Source organism: Saimiri boliviensis, chromosome 10 (genome assembly GCF_048565385.1).
Source record: "Saimiri boliviensis isolate mSaiBol1 chromosome 10, mSaiBol1.pri, whole genome shotgun sequence".
Classification (NCBI taxonomy): Eukaryota; Metazoa; Chordata; class Mammalia; order Primates; family Cebidae; genus Saimiri; species Saimiri boliviensis.
The window spans coordinates 95,169,212-95,188,499 of record NC_133458.1 but is presented as its reverse complement, the minus strand read 5'-3'; the positions used below and the strand labels follow the sequence as shown (position 1 = coordinate 95,188,499).

The window sequence follows — 19,288 nt, the reverse complement described above, 5'->3', positions numbered from 1 at the left end:
TAGCTGCACCACCCAGTACGTGGGAGGATTATTTGAGTCTGCAAGTTTGAGGCTGCAGTGAGCCATGGTTCCTCCGCTGCACTTTAGTGTGGGTGATAGAGCAGGATGGCTCGAAAAACAAAAATTAAATAAAAAAGAAGAGTATCTACCTGATCAAATTGTTCTAAGGATTGAAAATATATTGCAAGATGCTTCACATAGCTCCTACCACATACGTAAGTGCTTGAGTCAGGCTGGCAGTAACTACTTTCTACCAGGGTGTTTTCAGAAGGCAGACCACTTGTAAAGTGAGACACAGCATACATCTGAGTGAGCATGCAGATTGTTGCTGCTGTTGTCATGGAATCTTATGTAACTCCGATTCATCGGCACGGTGGGCAGTGGTTTTCATAGCAGTAAGGGAGGAGAATTCTGAAAAACATGGTCACCTCACTCAGTCCATCCTCATCATGTTTTGATCACTGGCTCCAGGGGCACATTGCTGCTGCTCTGATTCAAGAGTTCATGAGAGCTTCTTTAAAGTCAATAGCACTCCCTTCCTGGTCACAAAGCTTCTGAGAAGCAGACAGCCTATTCGTTCACTGCTTTTTATTTCTGGACTTTTTGGAAGTGAAGCTGGAGATGATTAAAGCAAATAGCAAATCGAAGAACTGCATTTTTCAGGAGTGCCAGAGAGATGTTACCTGGAGACAGTCTTTTCATGTGTATAAACTTTCCAGGCAACTCCATATGGAGCCAGGCTCCTCTGTGATTTATCTGTTGGACAGTGGGTGGCCAAGGGGCACTGTAGGCAAACAGTTATCCAGCTCGATAATTAGGGAGGGGAAAGGCAAACACAAACACACCCAGGTTGACATTCAAAACAAAGTGGATATGCAACAACGGATGGCTCACCGTACCTCCCTAGTTCTTGCCTGCCAGGCCGTGTGGAGGAAACCACGGGCCAACAGAAGCGCCATTAGTAACGTATCTGTGCAGCTGACAGAAAAAGCACAATTCTAGATAGCAATGTAAAGGCCCAAGTTCGGGGCTCAGCTTTGTGTTTAAAAGACGGCTTGATCTCCCTCAATCTTCAGCGGGCTCCAGGGTCCTCACTTGTGAAAAGAGGACACTGGAGAAGGTTCTAAGTACTCTCCATTTCTAAGAAGCCTCATCTTTCTCATCCTTTTACCTTGCATTGATTCATTGATTCATTCATACATATACTTATGTACTACACTTGATAACCTGCAAACCTAACTATAGATGAGGTACTGACAAAAAATGATCAAAATACCGCGTCACCAGACCAACACAATGGACGAAATGGCATTTAGTATTGACTGCTCTCTACTCCAAGGAGGGCAATGACATTCCAACTTCTGTTTTCAAAGGAACAGACATACTTCTTTTCTCTCCAGGACACAAATAAGACAGATTTACGTATTTTTTCAAAGAAATCAAATGAAGTCAGCTACTCCTGATAGACTGACTACTTAGCTTATAATTCATCTGGATTTATCCCACTTCATCCCACCATCATCCCCATTGCTAGGGCTGGTTCCTCCCCATTATTTTACTTCAACTCAACTCAATTAAATTCATTTCTCATTCATAGGGCGTTTCTCAGTACAAGAAACTAGCACAATGCAAAGATTATCTTCAAGGAGCGTTCAATCAATCAAGTGAGAGAGACATACATGTAACATAAGAAGAGTCAAGAAAAGAATGTGTTTGGATAAAGATCAGTGAAGCTGCACCAGTGAGTGGGGCTACAGAGCCCTGTTTAAACCAAGGGGGAAGGCTATTAACCACTCTACATCTTTTCCAGGTTATCCGGAGATCTGAACTATCCTCGCCATCCTTGTCTCCCATTTTTATGTAAATATAAATTAACCCAAGAGAATCTGATTTAATCTGCTGGTTACTGACATCTGATAGCCATACGATATTTTTATCCAAAGGATCAATGTTGTGATCAAAAAGTTTTGTTATTGGAGTCTGAAACTTTAGTCTTTGCTAAGTGATGTGTCACCTGGCCAGTTATATTAACCTTTCGTAGCCTCAGTTGCCTCAGCTGTAAAGTGGGGACAATAGGCCAGGCATGGCGGCTCACACCTATAATCCCAACACTTTGGGAGACTGGGGCAGGAGGATCTCCTGAGGCCAGGAATTTGAGACCAGTCTGCCCACATAGTGAGAGGCTATCTCCACAACAACAACAACAAAAAACTAGCTAGGCACCTACTTGTAGTCCTAGCTACTCAGGAGGCTGAGGTGGAAGGATTGCTCGAGCCTAGGATTTTGAGGTTGCAGTGAGCCATAAACATACCACCGCAGTCCAGCCAGGGTGACAGAGTGAGATCCCGCATCAAACAAAAACAAACAAACAACAAACAAACAGGGGCAATGTCTCTGTCGTGAGGCTGTACCGAGGACAAAATCGGGTCACAGCTGTACATATCTTTTTCCTACTGTCATTCCTAGTATCAACACTCCCTAGCTTTCACTAACTCTGTCTAAAGTTAAGGTGAAATCTGGGCAGAGTGGCCAGAGCCCTCCTTCATTTTAATCAGTCCTATATGGTAGTAGCCACCTCATAATGAGACACAAGGCAGGTGTATGGACAAGTTTCCACCCCCCCAACACCTACTGCTTATTTAGCTTCCAAATCATTACTGTTTCTTTAAAATAAAAACAAAGGGGCTGAGCGTGGTGGCTCACGCCCGTAATCCCAGCACTTTGGGAGGCCGAGGCGGGTGGATCACAAGGTCAAGAGATCGAGACCATCCTGGTCAACATGGTGAAACCCCGTCTCTACTAAAAATACAAAAAATTAGCTGGGCATGGTGGCACGTGCCTGTAATCCCAGCTACTCAGGAGGCTGAGGCAGGAGAATTGCCTGAACCCAGGAGGTGGAGGTTGCGGTGAGCCGAGATCGCACCATTGCACTCCAGCCTGGGTAACAAGAGCGAAACTCCATCTCAAAAATAAATAAATAAATAAAATAAAAACAAAAACCTCTTTCAAAGCTGGACAGAATTTGTCTAATTCCCATAAATAGAAATGAACACAAATCTACATCACTCTGAGAACGCTGTAACATCGCTACAGAATCATCTGCACGCTGCGGAGACTGGAAACGTGTCCCAGTATGGTTTGCATTTTCCCTACCCACTCCTTTCCTCTTTTCCCCTTTGAATGTTAAAAATGTCCACCAGGTATCTATCCACTGAATTTCTTTCTAGTAGACTCCGCTTTCATCTAAAATACACATTGTTCCCAGGAATCTGGAAGAGCCTATAATTTTGAAAAGTTAGAAAGACAGAGGGCTCTCAGAGCTGAGTCTGCACTGACCCCCAAACGAAATCCAATACGTGCATTGTGAAGCCAAGTCTGTTGACTTAATTCTTCAGAAAATGAATCCATAAAATGAAATTATGATTAGCCAGAATTATGATAAAAGCAGCTTGGACAGATGTGGCTACAGTACACTGATACTAACATACATTAAATCAAAAGGTTTGCACATGCGCTTCTTCATCTAGGGTCCTAGATTAATGCGCTGGAAAGCCTGTTAAGGGCACTCTTTGCTTCCTCTCACAGTAGAAATTACTAATTTGGGGTCAAGAAAACAGATGCATTCTAATGGGCAATCACTAGTCAGAAAAATTCTGACAAAGTTGTGCATTTAAAGCAATCCTGTCTTAAACTTTTGTCCACTTCCAAGACCTCCAAGTTTCACTGAGATTCGGGATAATGGCTTTTGTCTGGGACCAATAGGGAACTTGAAATGGACACTCTGACACCACTGTCCCCGGGAGAATACGTCTGCAGTGTTTTAGTGTGGGCAACACCTCCCCTGCAGCTCTCTGGTTACTTGTGTGCTCTGAGAACACACCCTGCAGAGTGCATTCATCACAATAGTCCATGTGTGACCTTTGGAAAAGTCCTTGAAAACAGTGAAACAAGAGTCTTCGCTGAAATCTGGAATCCATTCCAGTCTTACACAGGAAGAAAATTAGGCATAGAACAACAAAGCCCATAGTTCAGAGAAACCTGGGGAGGCTCTGGCTGACATTAAAATCGTGCAAGTTTTTTTTCCCCTTCACTACTTTGTATTTCATAAAAGCTTTTCATCTGAGCAGCCCCAAGCTGATAGAAAATACTATATGGCTAGTATATGGCAATAACCGACTTCTCCAGTAAAAACGCAAGCATAATGAGAACAGAGACGCTGAGTGCCGTATTTGAATTCACTTAACACTTTTCCAATGCTATCCTTTCAAACAGGAGCCACCCATGCTACCATTTTCCCCTTTGAATTAATGTATTGGCAACAACAGAGGTAGAAGTGGGAGTTTGTAGCAGAGAATAGCTATACTCCCTAAGCCCTAACCCTATGATAGAGTTCATTAGCTCAGATGCTGTGGACCTGGAAACGGTCATTTTCTTAGAACATGAATCAGCCTCGTGGTGTGCTTACTCAGTAAATTTAACCCAACAAACATTTGTAGGGTAAAAACTGTTTTTATAAGTGCAGAGCGGTTCCCTTTGTTTCCAGCTGACATTATTCACTATTCATTTGCCAAATCATACAATTTATTTCATACAAATAAGTATAAACCTATACTACCTTTGGAAGCATTTTCCTTCTTTGTCAGCAAGAAGAGAAGAAGGACACTTTTGAGTCAAGTGGTGGCATAAAATCCAGTGAAAATCAATTGAGAGAGAAATTCAGTTTGGAATTGTGTTTTAGAATCTACTTAACATTTACCTGGAAGGTCCCTCAAAAGGGTACAGACCCTGAAGCAGATAAGAAGATTCCAAGGTAAACCATCTGAGGGAGCTACATCTCAGACACAGACCCTAAGCACTTATTCATATACATGAAGAACTTATATTTATTTTTCTTAAGTACCTTCGCAGTTCATTTTTTTCTTTTTCTTTTTCTTTTTTTTTAAAGCTACATGGCATTACTTTGGTCTCCAAAACAGATGCCAGTTTGAACTTTATTTTGCCAGCAAGTATTTGGTTTGGCTCAGCAGGGCTCAAGTTGAAAAAATATTTGCCGATTCCAAAAAGATTTAACGAGCTTTGCTGCAGACGCTGGTGCCATTTGGCACATCACAGGGACTGTGGCACAGCAAAGAGAACTCTCTTGACCACAGATTTTATTTGCCCAAGGTAGCCAACACTGGGAGCTTAGTTGATTCCTTGGGTCAAGAAGCTGCAAGTCAAATGCGTGAAGTTTCCAAGAGAAAGTGAGCAAAGCAGGCATGAGAAAAGTCTTGCTGACACTGAAAAGGAAGTCACTGGGTCTGACTCCACCCTGCGCAGGAATTAATGGCTAACTTTCAGAACTATCAACAACATCCTCACACCAACCAGCAGATAACAGTCTCTAATGCTGCCAGCCAGGAGACCAGATTAATCTCCAGCTTCTAGCAAAAGCTATCCTTATCCCGTATCCGATGTTACAAAGTTTGCTGCAGTGTATTTTGCAGTCATTTGGTATCTTATTAATTGCGGTATGAGAATCAAACCATATGTAAACTAAATGGCCTATTTCAAGTGACTCCATTAAATATAACCACCAAGCTTACTTTATATAGCAAACACAGACATGTATTGCATTGCTTTTGCTAATATTTGGTAGAAAATAGATATATAACTATCTGTGATTGGAAAGACTGGCCTTACTACAAACATATGCCGTATGTTAAAAATCACTCAAGATTTTCACCTGAAATCATACATTTCAGTAAGGGTCACAAGAAAATACGGCTCTCATCCTTTCAAATAGATGTCACATCTCACAACGTAACAGAAAACACAAAGCCTTTTAATACCAGTGTGTGCTTAAGCATCAAACTTCTGTCTTAATGAATATGGGGACAGGAAGAGCGGCACTGAAACTGTAACTACGTTGAAGAAGGAGTAGTTTTGTATTATTTCTAGTATTTCACCTGTTGAGCAAATATATACATACTTGGGCATATCCTACCCCAAGTTGTATGGATCTACCAAAACTCCTACATGTCCCTTTCATTAACACCACATGCCAATCCAATGCTTTTTACATGATTATCTACACCAAGGCTCCGCAACAAACATCCTCAAAAAGAGAGGCAGTCTCTGCACTGCCTTTCATCCACCAAAACAAAGATGGAGCTCTCTACCTAGCTTAACTAAGATTTTGGAATCGAAGTCAGAAGAAAAAGTCACAGAATAATGAAAGCGTGATTATAACTGTTACTTACCATTTTGGCTTCTGAATGCATCGGCTGGACTTGGGGAGAAGCGCAGGGGTTGCTGAGATTTGGACCTTGCATCCCCATGATGCTGGAGTTCACTGACATTTGTCTCTCCATCTAAAAGAAAGGAAGGAAAAGACGTAGAAGCCTGCAAAAGGCAGTCCAGGGCATTAGACTAAGCTGCGCTTTTCTGTCCAGTGGATCACTTGGCATGTCTTTGAAGAAATCCTGAGAAGGCCTATGGTTTGGTGTGTGGTAAGCAATGTACACTTGAGCCATGAACCCAAACACATCAAAGGATCATCCAAAGCTGTGCTTCTATACAGGATGCCCCAGGCCAAAGAGAACTACATTGTCATGGCAGATCACCTTCAAATTAAATTACCAAATATTTCCACTTTTGAAAAATACTCCAACTACCACCAATCATTCTGATTTTTTATGGCTGTAAAGAATGACATATAATAGAATAACTCTATGAAAACTAAATCATCTATTTAATTTTTATAGTGAGTAAAAAATTTACTTATTATGAAAGGATACATAATACACCAAATGGTTAACTTGGGATATCTATGGCTTTTCTTCTAAATTTTAAACAGTAAACATATATCTTTTGGGCAATCAAAAGAATGCGTTTTAAAGCAACTCTCCCAGAGGTGGTGGGTCTTCCTGTCACTCTAGGGCACAAACCAAATCACAGCAATCCAGTCAGGGGTTCGAGCTGCTGCCCAGAGCGTCTCCTCTCCCCTGTTACCCTGTTCCTCTATGCAGCTGTAGTTTCAGGCCTGGCTTCATAGCAAGGCTAAGTCTTTGGGGAGGTGAAGAAGGCAGCCGAGGGTTTTGTATTTCACATGAACGGCCACTCTCACATGGCCTTCCTGCTGGCCTGCCATTGTGTCTACAATGAACATCGTTCAAATACCTGAATTGAGTCCTGGCTTTTAATATCCAGGGTGTTCCTATTAAGAAGTAAATACAGCAAAATGTCTACTTCCATCCAGGAAGGGTGTGTTTGATTAATCATAATTTCCATTTGGTGGAAAATTAACACTGTTAAAAGAATAAGAATAAATCAAGTACACTTAAGACTAAAATCACACAGAAAAGAATTAGACTTACCTCAGGGGAACAAGAATAGATTCTTCAATGCAAACATGTTTCCATTTGCCAACGGGTGGAAATGAAAACAGTAATTGGAAATTTTAAGAAACCAGGTTTCTGCTCAAAATTAGCCTAGGTAGTCTCGGAAAATATGGAGTTGCTTACTACTGGAGGTGTTCAAAGAGTAGAGGAGAGAAATCTCATGAACAAGGTGAAAGGGATCGTTGAACTAAATGACCCTTAAAGGTCTCTTCCCTTGTTGCAATTCCATGACTACAATTTCTGTTGTGTCTGCCCTGGAGGCAGGGGTATAATTATGACATAAATCTGTGGGTTAGTAGAGGTGCTAGCTAAAAGCTTTCTCTCAACTGACTGGTGGCTACTCCCTGTGACAGTTAAGAGCTATCAGCCTTACCTTAGCCTGAATGAGCAGATCAGTCATCTGGCAGTGCGTAGATGTGTGAAAGAGGCTCTAATAAAGGTAAGTTTTCTGTACATTTCCAAGCACTTTAGTATAACTTTTCGAGGCCTTGCCAATTGGGTAAAATAAAATGCTCACTCTCATGAACCCCCCTAAATCTCTGAACAGCTACTTTAATTTCTTAAAATTATTTTCATTTTGGTAAAACACAAATAACATAAAATTATCATTTTAACCTTTTAAAAGTATCATTAAGTACATTAAGTTCAGGGCCATTAAGTACATTCATGTATTATAACTGTAAATCATGAAGAATTCAAGAATTTCATTGCTCTAAAAAAATGCATGTTACTTTTATCTCCGCTTCCAGAGGCTGGTGGATAGGAGAAATGGAATAGTATTTGATCCCTTATTCCTACCAGTGATCCTCTCAGAGAGGGAAATAAAATTCCAAAATAACTTTTGCCTCCAGTTTGGCAAAGAAGGATCTTTCAAAAGTACAGATGATTGTCCAGAGCCTTCCAAGCTACTAACAGTATAAAGAGGTAAGAGTAGCCTGCTCACAGATTCTGGAATTGAAGTCAACAATGCTTCCCACTTTTGGGAAAAGTTATAGTCTCTACCTACCCTGCGATTCACAAAATGCCAGTTTTAAACAGGCTGATTTATCTATTTTAAAAATTGCATTTCCAACTTAATAACTGTTGTCTCACAGACAGTGAGCTGAGATTGCACCACTGCACTCCAGCCTGGGTGACAGAGCGAGACTCTGTCTCTCTCAAAACAAACAAACAAACAAACAAACAAACAAAACAAAACAAAAAAAACCATAAACTTAGAAGAGAGATACCCAGTATTCCAGAAGAAACCTTTCTCTCCTTCCACGGACCTCTTCCCTGTACCTCTTCTTCATCCTCCGTGGCACTCCCTAGAGTATCATCAAGAGCCTCTTCAAAACAACTATTTGGCGCTTCGGACTAAGAAGGCTCTGTCTGCACCACTAGCTTGACTTTAATGAGTTGTTTAGAATAAAGAGGCCAGAAGATGGCAGTGGCTTTGCTGAATACCGGGCAACATTTAGCACTGCAGGTAAAATACCCACGTAAAGGATTTCACCCTTTGCACACACTGGAAAACAGGAGCTAGCATGTCTGTAGTTCCGTGAGGTTTTGTAATTATAAATGTGTGTTCACGTTTCCAAATTATTAAAGCATTTGAATTTCAAGATAAGAAATCACAGCCTGGCGAACTCGTTGAAAGTAATGCCTGCCTTGTTCCTCATCCTGTCCCCAGCACCTAGCACAGTGCTTGGCACATAGAAGGTGCTCAACAAGTTTGTGAAATGAATGAATGAGTAAAAGAATGAAGTAATACATGATTTTGTTTCACACCTAGACATCATAAAATGTATGGTCCGGCATTCATTACAAATCAGTGAAGAATCCCGTCCTCACTTAAACACATGAAATTATCTTTTATACCCAGGGAATCACAGTCTTCCAGGACAGAAACTCTAGGGGAAGAGGCTCCCCTGTGACCAGGTTTGAAATGTCCAAGTGACATAGTACAGGAGCTGGTGACATGATAATAAGGAAGAAAAGGTCTAGGTTTCTAGGGCCTGGAACTCGTAGGATATGTTTTTTCGAGATCTGAAATTAATTTTTATTAGTTCCATTCATGTGACTCAAGCCCAGGGCTTCTCAACCTTGGGCCTACTGAATACTGGGCTAAATAGTCCTTTGTTGTGGCGGCTGTCTTGTGCATTGTAGGATGCTTAGCAGCATCCCTGGTGCCTGTACCCACTAGGTGCCTGTACCTGCCCACCGACCCTGGTTTTAACAATCAACGGAGTCTCCAGATATTGCCACAAATCCCCTGGGGGACAAAATCACCCCCAGGCGAGCATGACTGCTCCAGACTGACACCTGTTGCCACAGCAGCTGTACACATCAGTGTCACAGCTTTGGGGGCTCTTGACCAGGCAGCGGAACATTTGCTGCTACTCTTCACAAGAGGTCAAGCAATAGGAATAGATGATGTGATAGAAACTGTTTTCTCTTGGCCCTTTGAGCCCAAGTGTCTCATCTTTGTCTCTGAGAATGGTTTACAGTTTAGCCAAAAAAAAAAAAAAAAAAAAATGTCTCTGCAGTAGTATTTTTCTGGACAATGTATAGAAGTTCTGAAAAAAAATAATTTTGGAAAGGAGCAACTTAAAGCCTAAGAGGGAAAAAGAAGACAGCTTGTTGTGAAAGTCTTCATGCAATTGGTTGGACTGAATAAAACATGGGATAATTGTCTGGGTACAGTGGCTCCTACCTGTAATCTCAGCACTTTGGGAGGCTGAGGCAGGTGGATCACAAGGTCAAGAAATCAAGACCATCCTTGCCAACATGGTGAAACCCTGTCATTGCTAAAACTACAAAAATTAGCTGGGCACAGTGGTGTGCACCTGTAGTCCCAGCTACTTGGGAGGCTGAGACAGAGTTCAATCACTTGAACTCGGGAGGCGGAGGTTGCAGTGAGCTGAAATCACACCACGGCACTCCAGCCTGGCAACAGAGTGAGACTCTGTCTCAAAACAAGGGGAAATTGCATTGATAGTGCTCTTTTCCTTCATCAAAAGGGGTCTAAGGAAAGCAAAATAGGTAGTCAACCAACGCGGTCTGTCCTCTGGCCTAGTGTTGCAAAGACTGTTTCTAACCTGGACTAATCAGTATTTAGAGTGGGCAGGTCCATTTCTCTAAACTGAGTCTGCAGGTCCTTTGCCGTTCCCCTGCCTACACTTAGATAAATGAGCAAACTGCTCAACTGGGATGATCTGAGCAACTCAGCGTCAGCTGAGATGTGAGTTCCAGCCACAACTCTTCATTCACAAGCTATGTGACACTGGACTACTCCCTTCAATCTCCAGCTCTTCATCTATAAAATGAGTATATCAATAATTACTGCTACTGCATTTCCACAGGACTGCTATGAGAATTAAGTGAAATAACAATAGAAACAATTCCTTAAAATACTAAAAGGCTTTGCAAGACATTGTTAATATTGTTGTGGCGAGGATTTTAGTTGAGTTATTATAGCGCCTCTAGGGCTTCTGAGAACTCCTGTGGCCCTGTGACTCCACCAGCCATCTTCGCCACAGCACAGTGCCAGGGAGGATGGAGAAGAGGTACAGGGAAGAGATCCATGGAAGGAGAGAAAAGTTTCTTCTGGAATACTGGATATCTCCCTTCTAAGTTTATCTTTTTTTGTGAGACAGAGTCTTGCTCTGTCACCCAGGCTGGAGTGCAGTAGCGTGATCCTGGCTCACTGCAACCTCCACCTCCTGGGTTCAAGCAACTCTCCTGCCTTAGCCTCCTGAGTAGCTGGGACTACAGGTGTGCGCCACCTGTTAATTTTTGTATTTTTAGTATGGATGGGTTTCACCATGTTGGCCAGGATGGTCTAGACCTCTTGACCTGGTGATCCACCTGCCTCGGCCTCCCAAAGTGCTGGGATTACAGGCATGAGTCACTACACCTGGCCTTATCTATTATTTTTATTGTTTGTCATTAGATAATGGTTATGAGTGGAGGCTCAGAAGTCAGACTACCTGGATTCAGGTCTTACCTCTATCACCTACTAGCTCTGTAACCCTAGCTAAGTTGCTCAGCCTCTCTATACCTCAGTCTCCTCATCTGTAAAATGGGTATAATAACAGGGTCTATCTCGCAGGCTTGTTTTGAGAGGGAAAGGAGAGAGGGTGCATATCACATAGTAGTTGAGAAAGTGGGCTCTACAGCCAGCATTTCTAGGCTCAAAACTCAGTTGCTCTGCTTGTCAGCTGAGCAAGTTACTTGCCTTTCTTTCCTCATTCAAAAAGTGGGGACAGTAATACACCTACTTTGTAGAGTTGTTTTGTGGGTTGATAAAGTGCTTGGAATGTGACCAGCATACAGTAAATACTCAATAAATACTGCCAGCATGATTAACAGAACATGATATGCATAAATGCATGTTAGCAGCTATTATGTATGATGGTTATTGTTATTATTATAGTTATTACCCTGAGTCCTGGTTAGACCACTCACTGTCAATTTAAGGATACTCTGTAAAGAGCCCCAACTGTAGACTTTGGAGTAGATAATTCACCCTGTCCCTAAACAAATTCTATTCCCTAAGTGTCACAGGCCCACTTGTTACCAGCAAGAACATGGGACCATATCTCATAGCAGAGCCCTGAAGAGTGGAAAAGCCGACACAATGCCTGCGAATGGGTAACTGGGCCTTCAGAGCAAACTGGCACACAGCTCAACACTCCATTCAGAAGCAGCCACCTTCTTTTCCCCTCAGCTTGGATCTCAGTTTCCTTTACCCTTTCAAAGAGTGGCAAACCTCAGTGCAAGTGACAAGCTGCTGGGAGACACACAGAAACACTTACTGGCATCAAGACGGCGGAAGATCCTGGCATTGTAGGGTTAGGCAGGGTCCCGGGCATGGAGGCTGGCATGGGCTGTCTCTGTCTGTTGTGAAGATGTAGCAGAGAAGATAGAGAGCCTGGGACAGGCCTGGGACAAAGAAAAAAAAAACAAAACAAAACATGATTCCTGGTGCCCTGGGCCTGTTTCCCCAGTGTCTAGAACAGCAGGGACAACAATGTCACATGTGCAGCAGATCAGATCCACTGATGGGAAAGCCACATAATTGAGGATATTAGGGAAATAATAACAAATAAAACACAAGCCTGGCTTCCTTTGCTGCTTCCTAGTTAATATATCAAATTCCACTTCATTTCCTGACCTCTGTTATCTAACTGATGTTCAGTAGAAACAAGTCAACGAGTCTCCTAAACTCTCTCATGTTAGGAAAGGGACTTTGTGGTGAAATCCTTTGTTTACTCAGAAATCTCAGCCCTCTGAAGTGTCTTAGAGCCTGAGATCTGTGTACATTTGTTTTAGTCACACTCTCCCACACCTCTGCCTGGAAGCCTGCCTGGCTTTGCTCTGGAAACACTTTCACTCTCTGGATTTGCAGAGCAAACTTCATTCATGAATTCCCAGCAGAAATCTGTTTTGACTTTTTCATCGTTCTCCACCGTGCATGGAAAAAAACAAACCAAAGCAGCCAGATCCCGGGGCAGCAGCACAGCTGACCTTTCTCAGGGCGAGTCCGGAGCTCAGCCCCCAATTACCAGCCTCTCATTTCATAATCACGTGAGGTGTTAGGCTGCTTGATAGAAACTGATTTGGCCCTGACCTACAAGACTTGGGCAAGCACTCCTCAGGGGAGTATTGTGCAGAGTTTGAGCTTTTGCTTCAATTTGCCAGAAAAAAAAAATTTTAAGGGCCTTAAATTGATTTAATGAGCCAGAGAATGTGGAGCTGAGGGAAAAAGGGAATTATTTGTGTTTATTAAAAATGGCAAACAAGTGACCTCTCTGCATAAATTCTCAGACTCTTCATGCTTTTGCTCTGGGGAGCTGTATAAATGTCAAATCATTAAATTAAAGACTTAACAACAAACAAACAAAATAGAACAAACAAACAAAAACCTCCCAGGACCTCTGAGTCTTCCATGTTAAACAACCTTATCCTGAGTGTTATACCAGAAACTAGTGCTTCCAGAATTAATGCATTCTCTTAAGAGAGAAAGAACGATAGAGAGACAGAAAGAGAGAGAGAGAGAGAGAGGCTCCCTCATGGTAAGTACTGGGCAAAGGTTGCAGACAGAGATGTTCTGGGTAGGGCAATGCTTTTCTGTGCTTCAGAGGACAGCCCTGTCTAGTGCTCCCAACCAACCAGAGTAGGAGAAGGAGCTGCTTCTCTGGAGTTCCTTTGGCTCCCATGAAGAAGCGGAAGATTGAGGTGGGGGAGAGAATGCCAACAGTTTCTTCCTTCACATGCCTGTTACAATTTCAAAGAAGATAAAGTTTTCCACTCTTTTTGCTCAAGAGCTCCTTTGGAAATATGGCTAACCACCAGAGTCACACACATCATAGAAGGACTAGTCATTCATTTATCAGTCACATTTATGATCAGTTTAGAAAGGTGTATATGAAATATAAAAAAATATAAAGAGCTTGTGACCAGCCAGGCCAACGTGGTGAAACCCCATCTCTACTAAAAATACAAAAATTAGTCGGGCATGGTGGTGCATTCCTGTAATCCCAGCTACTCAGGAGGCTGAAGCAGGAGAATCACTTGAATCTGGGAGATGTAGGTTGCAGTGAGCTGAGATTGCACCACTGCACTCTAGCCTAGGCCACAGAGCAAGACTCTATCTCAAAAGAGAGAGAGAGAATATAAAGCCTTTCCACAGAGGTTATGCAGATGTACACAAGGTACATCTCGTGTTATTAGCAGAATGTGCATATGAGGAGATACACAGAGAGGCTAATGGAAGCAGCTTGTAACAATGAGGAGTGTTTTCAGATAAGCAGATGAAGTGCTATGGGTATTTCTGGACATGTGCTCTGGGATTTCTGGAGTACAGATTGACAATAAGGGCTAGGCGGGCATTTGAAAGTCCTTCAGCTTTTACAGATCTGGAAGACTGCTGGTTAATTGCTTCAAAATACCATGGCAGGCTGTGACTTCACTAGGTCTTAAAGTCTCATTCAGAGGTGGATAGACCGAGTCAGATGGGTATAGGATGTGGCTCAGTCAACCAAATTTGTTGAAATCCTCCAGTCTGAATATTTTGTTTGGGAACTTTACTGAACAGAAAATAGTAGAATATCAAAGTATATAATGTTTAATCATGGTCAGTTCTTCTGAATCCAAGATAAATAATCTGAACTTTGTACTTTCATAATGAGAAAGATTCACTGAGAGGACCCAAAAATATGGATCATCCATCTATCCATCCACCTATCCGTCCATCTATCCATCCATCTCAATAGATGTACAAAATACATCTATACACATACATAGCCTTTTACCATATGTTTGTATTCCTAGTCATCAGAGGGAAATGCTTCAAGTAAACACAGTTAGGAACAAGTAAAAACTATTATAGCAAAGACAGCTAAAAATCTTTCTTTTTATTATGATGGTTTGCAATATCATGCTCATGGGACAAAGGGCAACATATTATCATCATTTACATTCTGTCTCCAACAGGACATATTAAAAACAACCTTGTTCATTAGGTTTTTGTTTTGAGGTGTTCTTTTTAAAAAATAAATCAGGGAATCTCTCTGAACCTATTCTGGCTCAGGAGATTGCCCATTAAAAATAATTTAAAAAACAATAGAGAAAAAGAAATGAATTAAACAACATAATGGTTACTTGAATGGAGATGCAAAAGAAAGTACATATAAAATGAGTTTTTATTCTTCCTGAAACCATGGAAAACTCTCAGTTATATAACTAGTTCGGGAATGGTATGTTTCATTTAATTCAACATTCTTATTAGGTAAGTTATTTCTACACTTTGTAGAGATCGACTAGATTTTAAAGTCTCAAATATTTCCTCATTAAGAGAGCCTTTCAGGATACTGGATTCCCTTGGGATTATAATAATAATTTCCTAATGATACTGATCAGGCTAATTAGTAATGCAGAAAGGGGAAAGGATTATTTGAGATCTCTGTACGTTTGGATTCTGAAAAATTTTGAGGCTACTGTTCTACACAGATTCTATAAATCATTTCCCCCACCTCCACCTACCAAGCCAGCAGTTTTCTCTCTGTTTCTTGCTTGAATTTTTAATACTACAAAAACTGAAAAAAGCAAACAGAATGGCCTGTGCTTACCCATCACTAGGTATATAAAAGACTAGACTGAGGCATGCAGCTACGTAGCTAGGTCCAAGAAACAATCGCGTTTCCAGAATGCTCATATCGTTAAAGTGAGAGTGCCACGGGAATAACTGCATTGTCTAATTCCCTTTGTGTACGCTGAAATTAGAGGTATTATTTAATACATTATACTTGCATAAAACTTTTCCTATTACACTTCAACGTATTTTCTTTTCCCTAACTTCATGTGCCTTGAAACAATGCAATGAGGTAGTTAGGCCATATTATTCCCATGTAAGTCAGGAGTATGCTGAATTTGGAGACGTTTAAATTTTCCCAAGGTCACATGGGTCAGGAAAGTGAGCAGGGCTTATACTCAACTTGCAGTCTAGGGCCTTCCCCCTCACACCTGGATGGCTCCCATAACTACGTTATTATTGATTTTTTATGCTAAAAAATTCACAGTTCATTTCCTTTGATAGTCACACTGCTCCCTGGACTTTCTATAAACTAGTAAAACCCTATAATACTGCTAACGTGAGAATCCACTCATCCACATGAAATTATGTTTTTTTCCTTTAAAACAAAACAAAACAAAACTTCCCAAACAACACATCAGTTAGACTCTGAAAATAATATGGCAAATTGCAGTAAAGTTGTGAAAACAAAGACCCAACAGTCCTTCTCCAGTGCAGGCTTGTTGCCATGAGCTAATAATTCCAGACTTTGTGCAGGCCAAGCCTCCCTTTTAATAACCATATGCCTCTAGGTAAAGTATTCCTACTAAAAATTATTGAGGCGTGGAACAAGGTAAGATGTGTGAGCTCATGTTGGATTGTTCAATTACTAAACGGAGTCCTGCAGCATTAAGAGTTTTCCAACTTGACAGATTATTCCTCTTTATACACTTGTATAAACATAGTGCTTACGGTTGAAATCTATGTAAGCTTTTCTTTCAATTAAAATGTCAAGGATGACAGACTGTGTTTTCTCTGTCCTTAGCAGAATGATAGGCACCACAGCAAGCGATTTCATGTCCTCATTTTTCCCCCCAAAAGATGTTTTCCTGTCTAGGGGTGTCTGAAGAGCCAGAACTGTGTCTACAGGTCTTTTGTGCCCTTGGGCAACCCTATCCTCAGGCGAGTGCTTTGGTCTGGGAGATGTGAAGGGTTCTCTCCATGCTGTTCTCCTTTCTCAGGTCTTCAGAAGATCTGTGGCACAATGGGACTATCTGTTAAACTTTCAGGACAGATACATCTGCCACGTACGTGGCCAGGCAAAGGAAACAGGGCCAATAAAGAAAAAAAAAAAAATAGGTTACAAAATGGGAAAATATTGACCAAAAGCAGATCCTAGACCAGGCACAGTGGCTCATGCCTGTAATCCAGAACTCTGGGAGGCAGAGCTGGGTGGATTACTTGAGCCCAGGAGTTCGAGACCAGCCTAGGCAACATGGAGAAATGCTGTCTCTACAAAAAAAAAAAAAAAAAAAAAAAAGAGACCATAGATATTGAAGAAATGTTAAGAAAAAATTTAAAAATATTAACACAAGGACTTGGTGGAGAACAGAATTAAAAAATCAAAGATTCAGGGAGCAGGAGGATATCCAGATGCCACTGTTATTAGAGTTATTGACTGAGGGAAAAGTCTTTAACTTTTGGGTTCTCCATTTCATCATCTTCTAATGAACAGATGAGACTATAGGCTTTCTCAAAGGCCCTTGAAGCTCTAAAATTCAGATTTCCGGACTTGAAAATGAGATATCCTTAATCCAAATAAATCATAACTTCCATCATGATAAGGGTATCACGCACTGTTTAATGCAGCATCCACAGTGCTTAACCCAGCATCTGGCACACAGTAGGTGGTCAATGTTTCCATTCAGTGAAATCAAGCCAGTCCAGCGTTTAGTTCTTAATATCAGGTCGGGTGCAGTGGCTCAGGCCTATAATCCCAGCACTTTGGGAGGCTGAGAAGGGCGGATAACGAGGTCAGGAGTTCGAGACCAGCCTGACTAACATGGTGAAACCCTGCCTCTACTAAAAATATAAAAGTTAGCTGGGCATGGTGGCAGACATCTGTAATCCCAGCTACTCGGGAGGCTGAGGCATGAGAATCACTTGAACCCAAGAGGCAGAGGCTGTAGTGAGCTGAGATCGTACCACTGCACTCCAGCCTGGCTGACAGAGTGAGACTCCAACTGAGAAAAAAAATAAATACATTCTATTTTCTTTTTTTTTTTTTTTTTTTTTTTTGAGATGGAGTTTCACTCCAGCTGCCCAGGCTGGAGTGCAGTGGCATGATCTCGGCTCACTTTAACCTCTGCCTTCAGGGTTTAAGCAATTCTCCTGCCTCAGCCTCCCAAGTAGCTGGGATTACAGGTGTGCGCCATTGCACCTGGCTAACTTTTGTTAGAGATGGATGGGGTTTCACCGTGTTGGCCAGGCTAGTCTCAAACTCTTGACCTCAGGTAGTCTGACTGCCTTGACCTCCCAAAACCTCCCTGGGATTACAGGTCTGTTTTCATAAAGAAAGAAAATAGTTAGAACAATCAAGTAAAAGGTTAAATAGAAAGACAATATTCTTAGCTTCCTTGGTGGGTAATAATTACATTGTAAAATGGATTGATGTGTAAAGTGGACGTGGGCCAGACTACCTGGGTTGGAATCCTAGCTCTATCACTTACCAGCTCTGTGACTTTGGGCAAATTACTTGGCCTCTTTGTGCCCCAGTTTCCTCAACTGTAAAATGGGGATGATATTTATCTCACAATACTAAATGAGCTGTTGAATCTGCTAAATGAGTTACTTTTGTTATTATTATTCTGAAATACTGATCAAACAACAGATTAATCACTACATTCCAATCAAGAAATAATGGCTTTCTGTAAAACACCCATCTTTAGCTTTAAAGTACCACAGTATAACAAACATAAAATGTCCAACACTGGCTGCATGTAAGATATTTCTATAAAAATCCATCAACTTTAGATTTCCAAACCCTTCCACAGAGGCAAGTGAACTTCTCTCACCCACAACGTCACAAAACTTCAAAATGACTTCACATTATTTCTCAGAAAAAGCCCTTGAAAATATTTCCTCAAAATGGAACAAAACCAGTTCCTCAGTATCTTGTTTTTCCTAAAAACAATGGCAAAAATCCAACAGAAGCAAGAATTGCGAACACAAGAAAGCTGCCTGACCCATATTTTAAGCCATCTTATTACCCATATCTTTTTGTGAATGAGCTCATGCTCTAAACCAAATCTTACCGTAAGCTCCTAAAGATAGACAGCAGATTCCCCTTTTAACAAATGAAACAAAGTAGTAGAAATATTTAGCCCTAAAAAAGCCATCAAAATGCCAGCAGACTCAATTACAACATGTATTCTCTCGTTCCATGCTTTCTTAGGCTCCATGGAGGGCCTCTGGCTGAAGATCTGGGATTTCCCTGCAAGAATTGTTTCCCATCTGCTTTTGGTGACATAGAATGCTGAATGTACATGAAGATAATTTTGGCTTTGCATCTGTAGCCTAATCTCTGCCTCTTCCCTGGCCACATCGTGTTCTAAAACAGTCACTGTCAAACAGTGAATGCTCTAGCTTATCAGGGAAACCAGTAAGCCCCCCTCCCTGTGACACAGCATGACAAAGCTCCAAGACCTTGCACCATCTGGCCTCTGACTACCTCTTTCGCTCATTGCCCTGGGCTTCGTACACCTGCCATAGTGATATCCTTTCACCTTCATGGAAGCACCATCTTCCTTCCTCCCATAGCACCTGACATATGTAATCTTCACCACCTTCT

The 19,288-nt window shown here is 41.6% G+C and overlaps 1 protein-coding gene across 3 annotated transcripts in view; it reads right to left on the bottom strand.

Annotated features, from left to right (window-relative positions):
* Positions 1-19,288, bottom strand: part of CREB5 (cAMP responsive element binding protein 5) — a 423,257-nt gene that overhangs the window by 93,365 nt on the left and 310,604 nt on the right. For all 3 annotated transcript variants that reach the window (XM_003935162.4, XM_074379650.1, XM_010345706.3), the window contains 2 exons: positions 12,182-12,308; positions 6,243-6,353 (listed from right to left, as the gene is read on the bottom strand). In XM_003935162.4, coding sequence (XP_003935211.3) covers positions 6,243-6,353; positions 12,182-12,308 — 238 coding nt within the window. The remainder of the gene's footprint in view (positions 1-6,242; positions 6,354-12,181; positions 12,309-19,288) is intronic.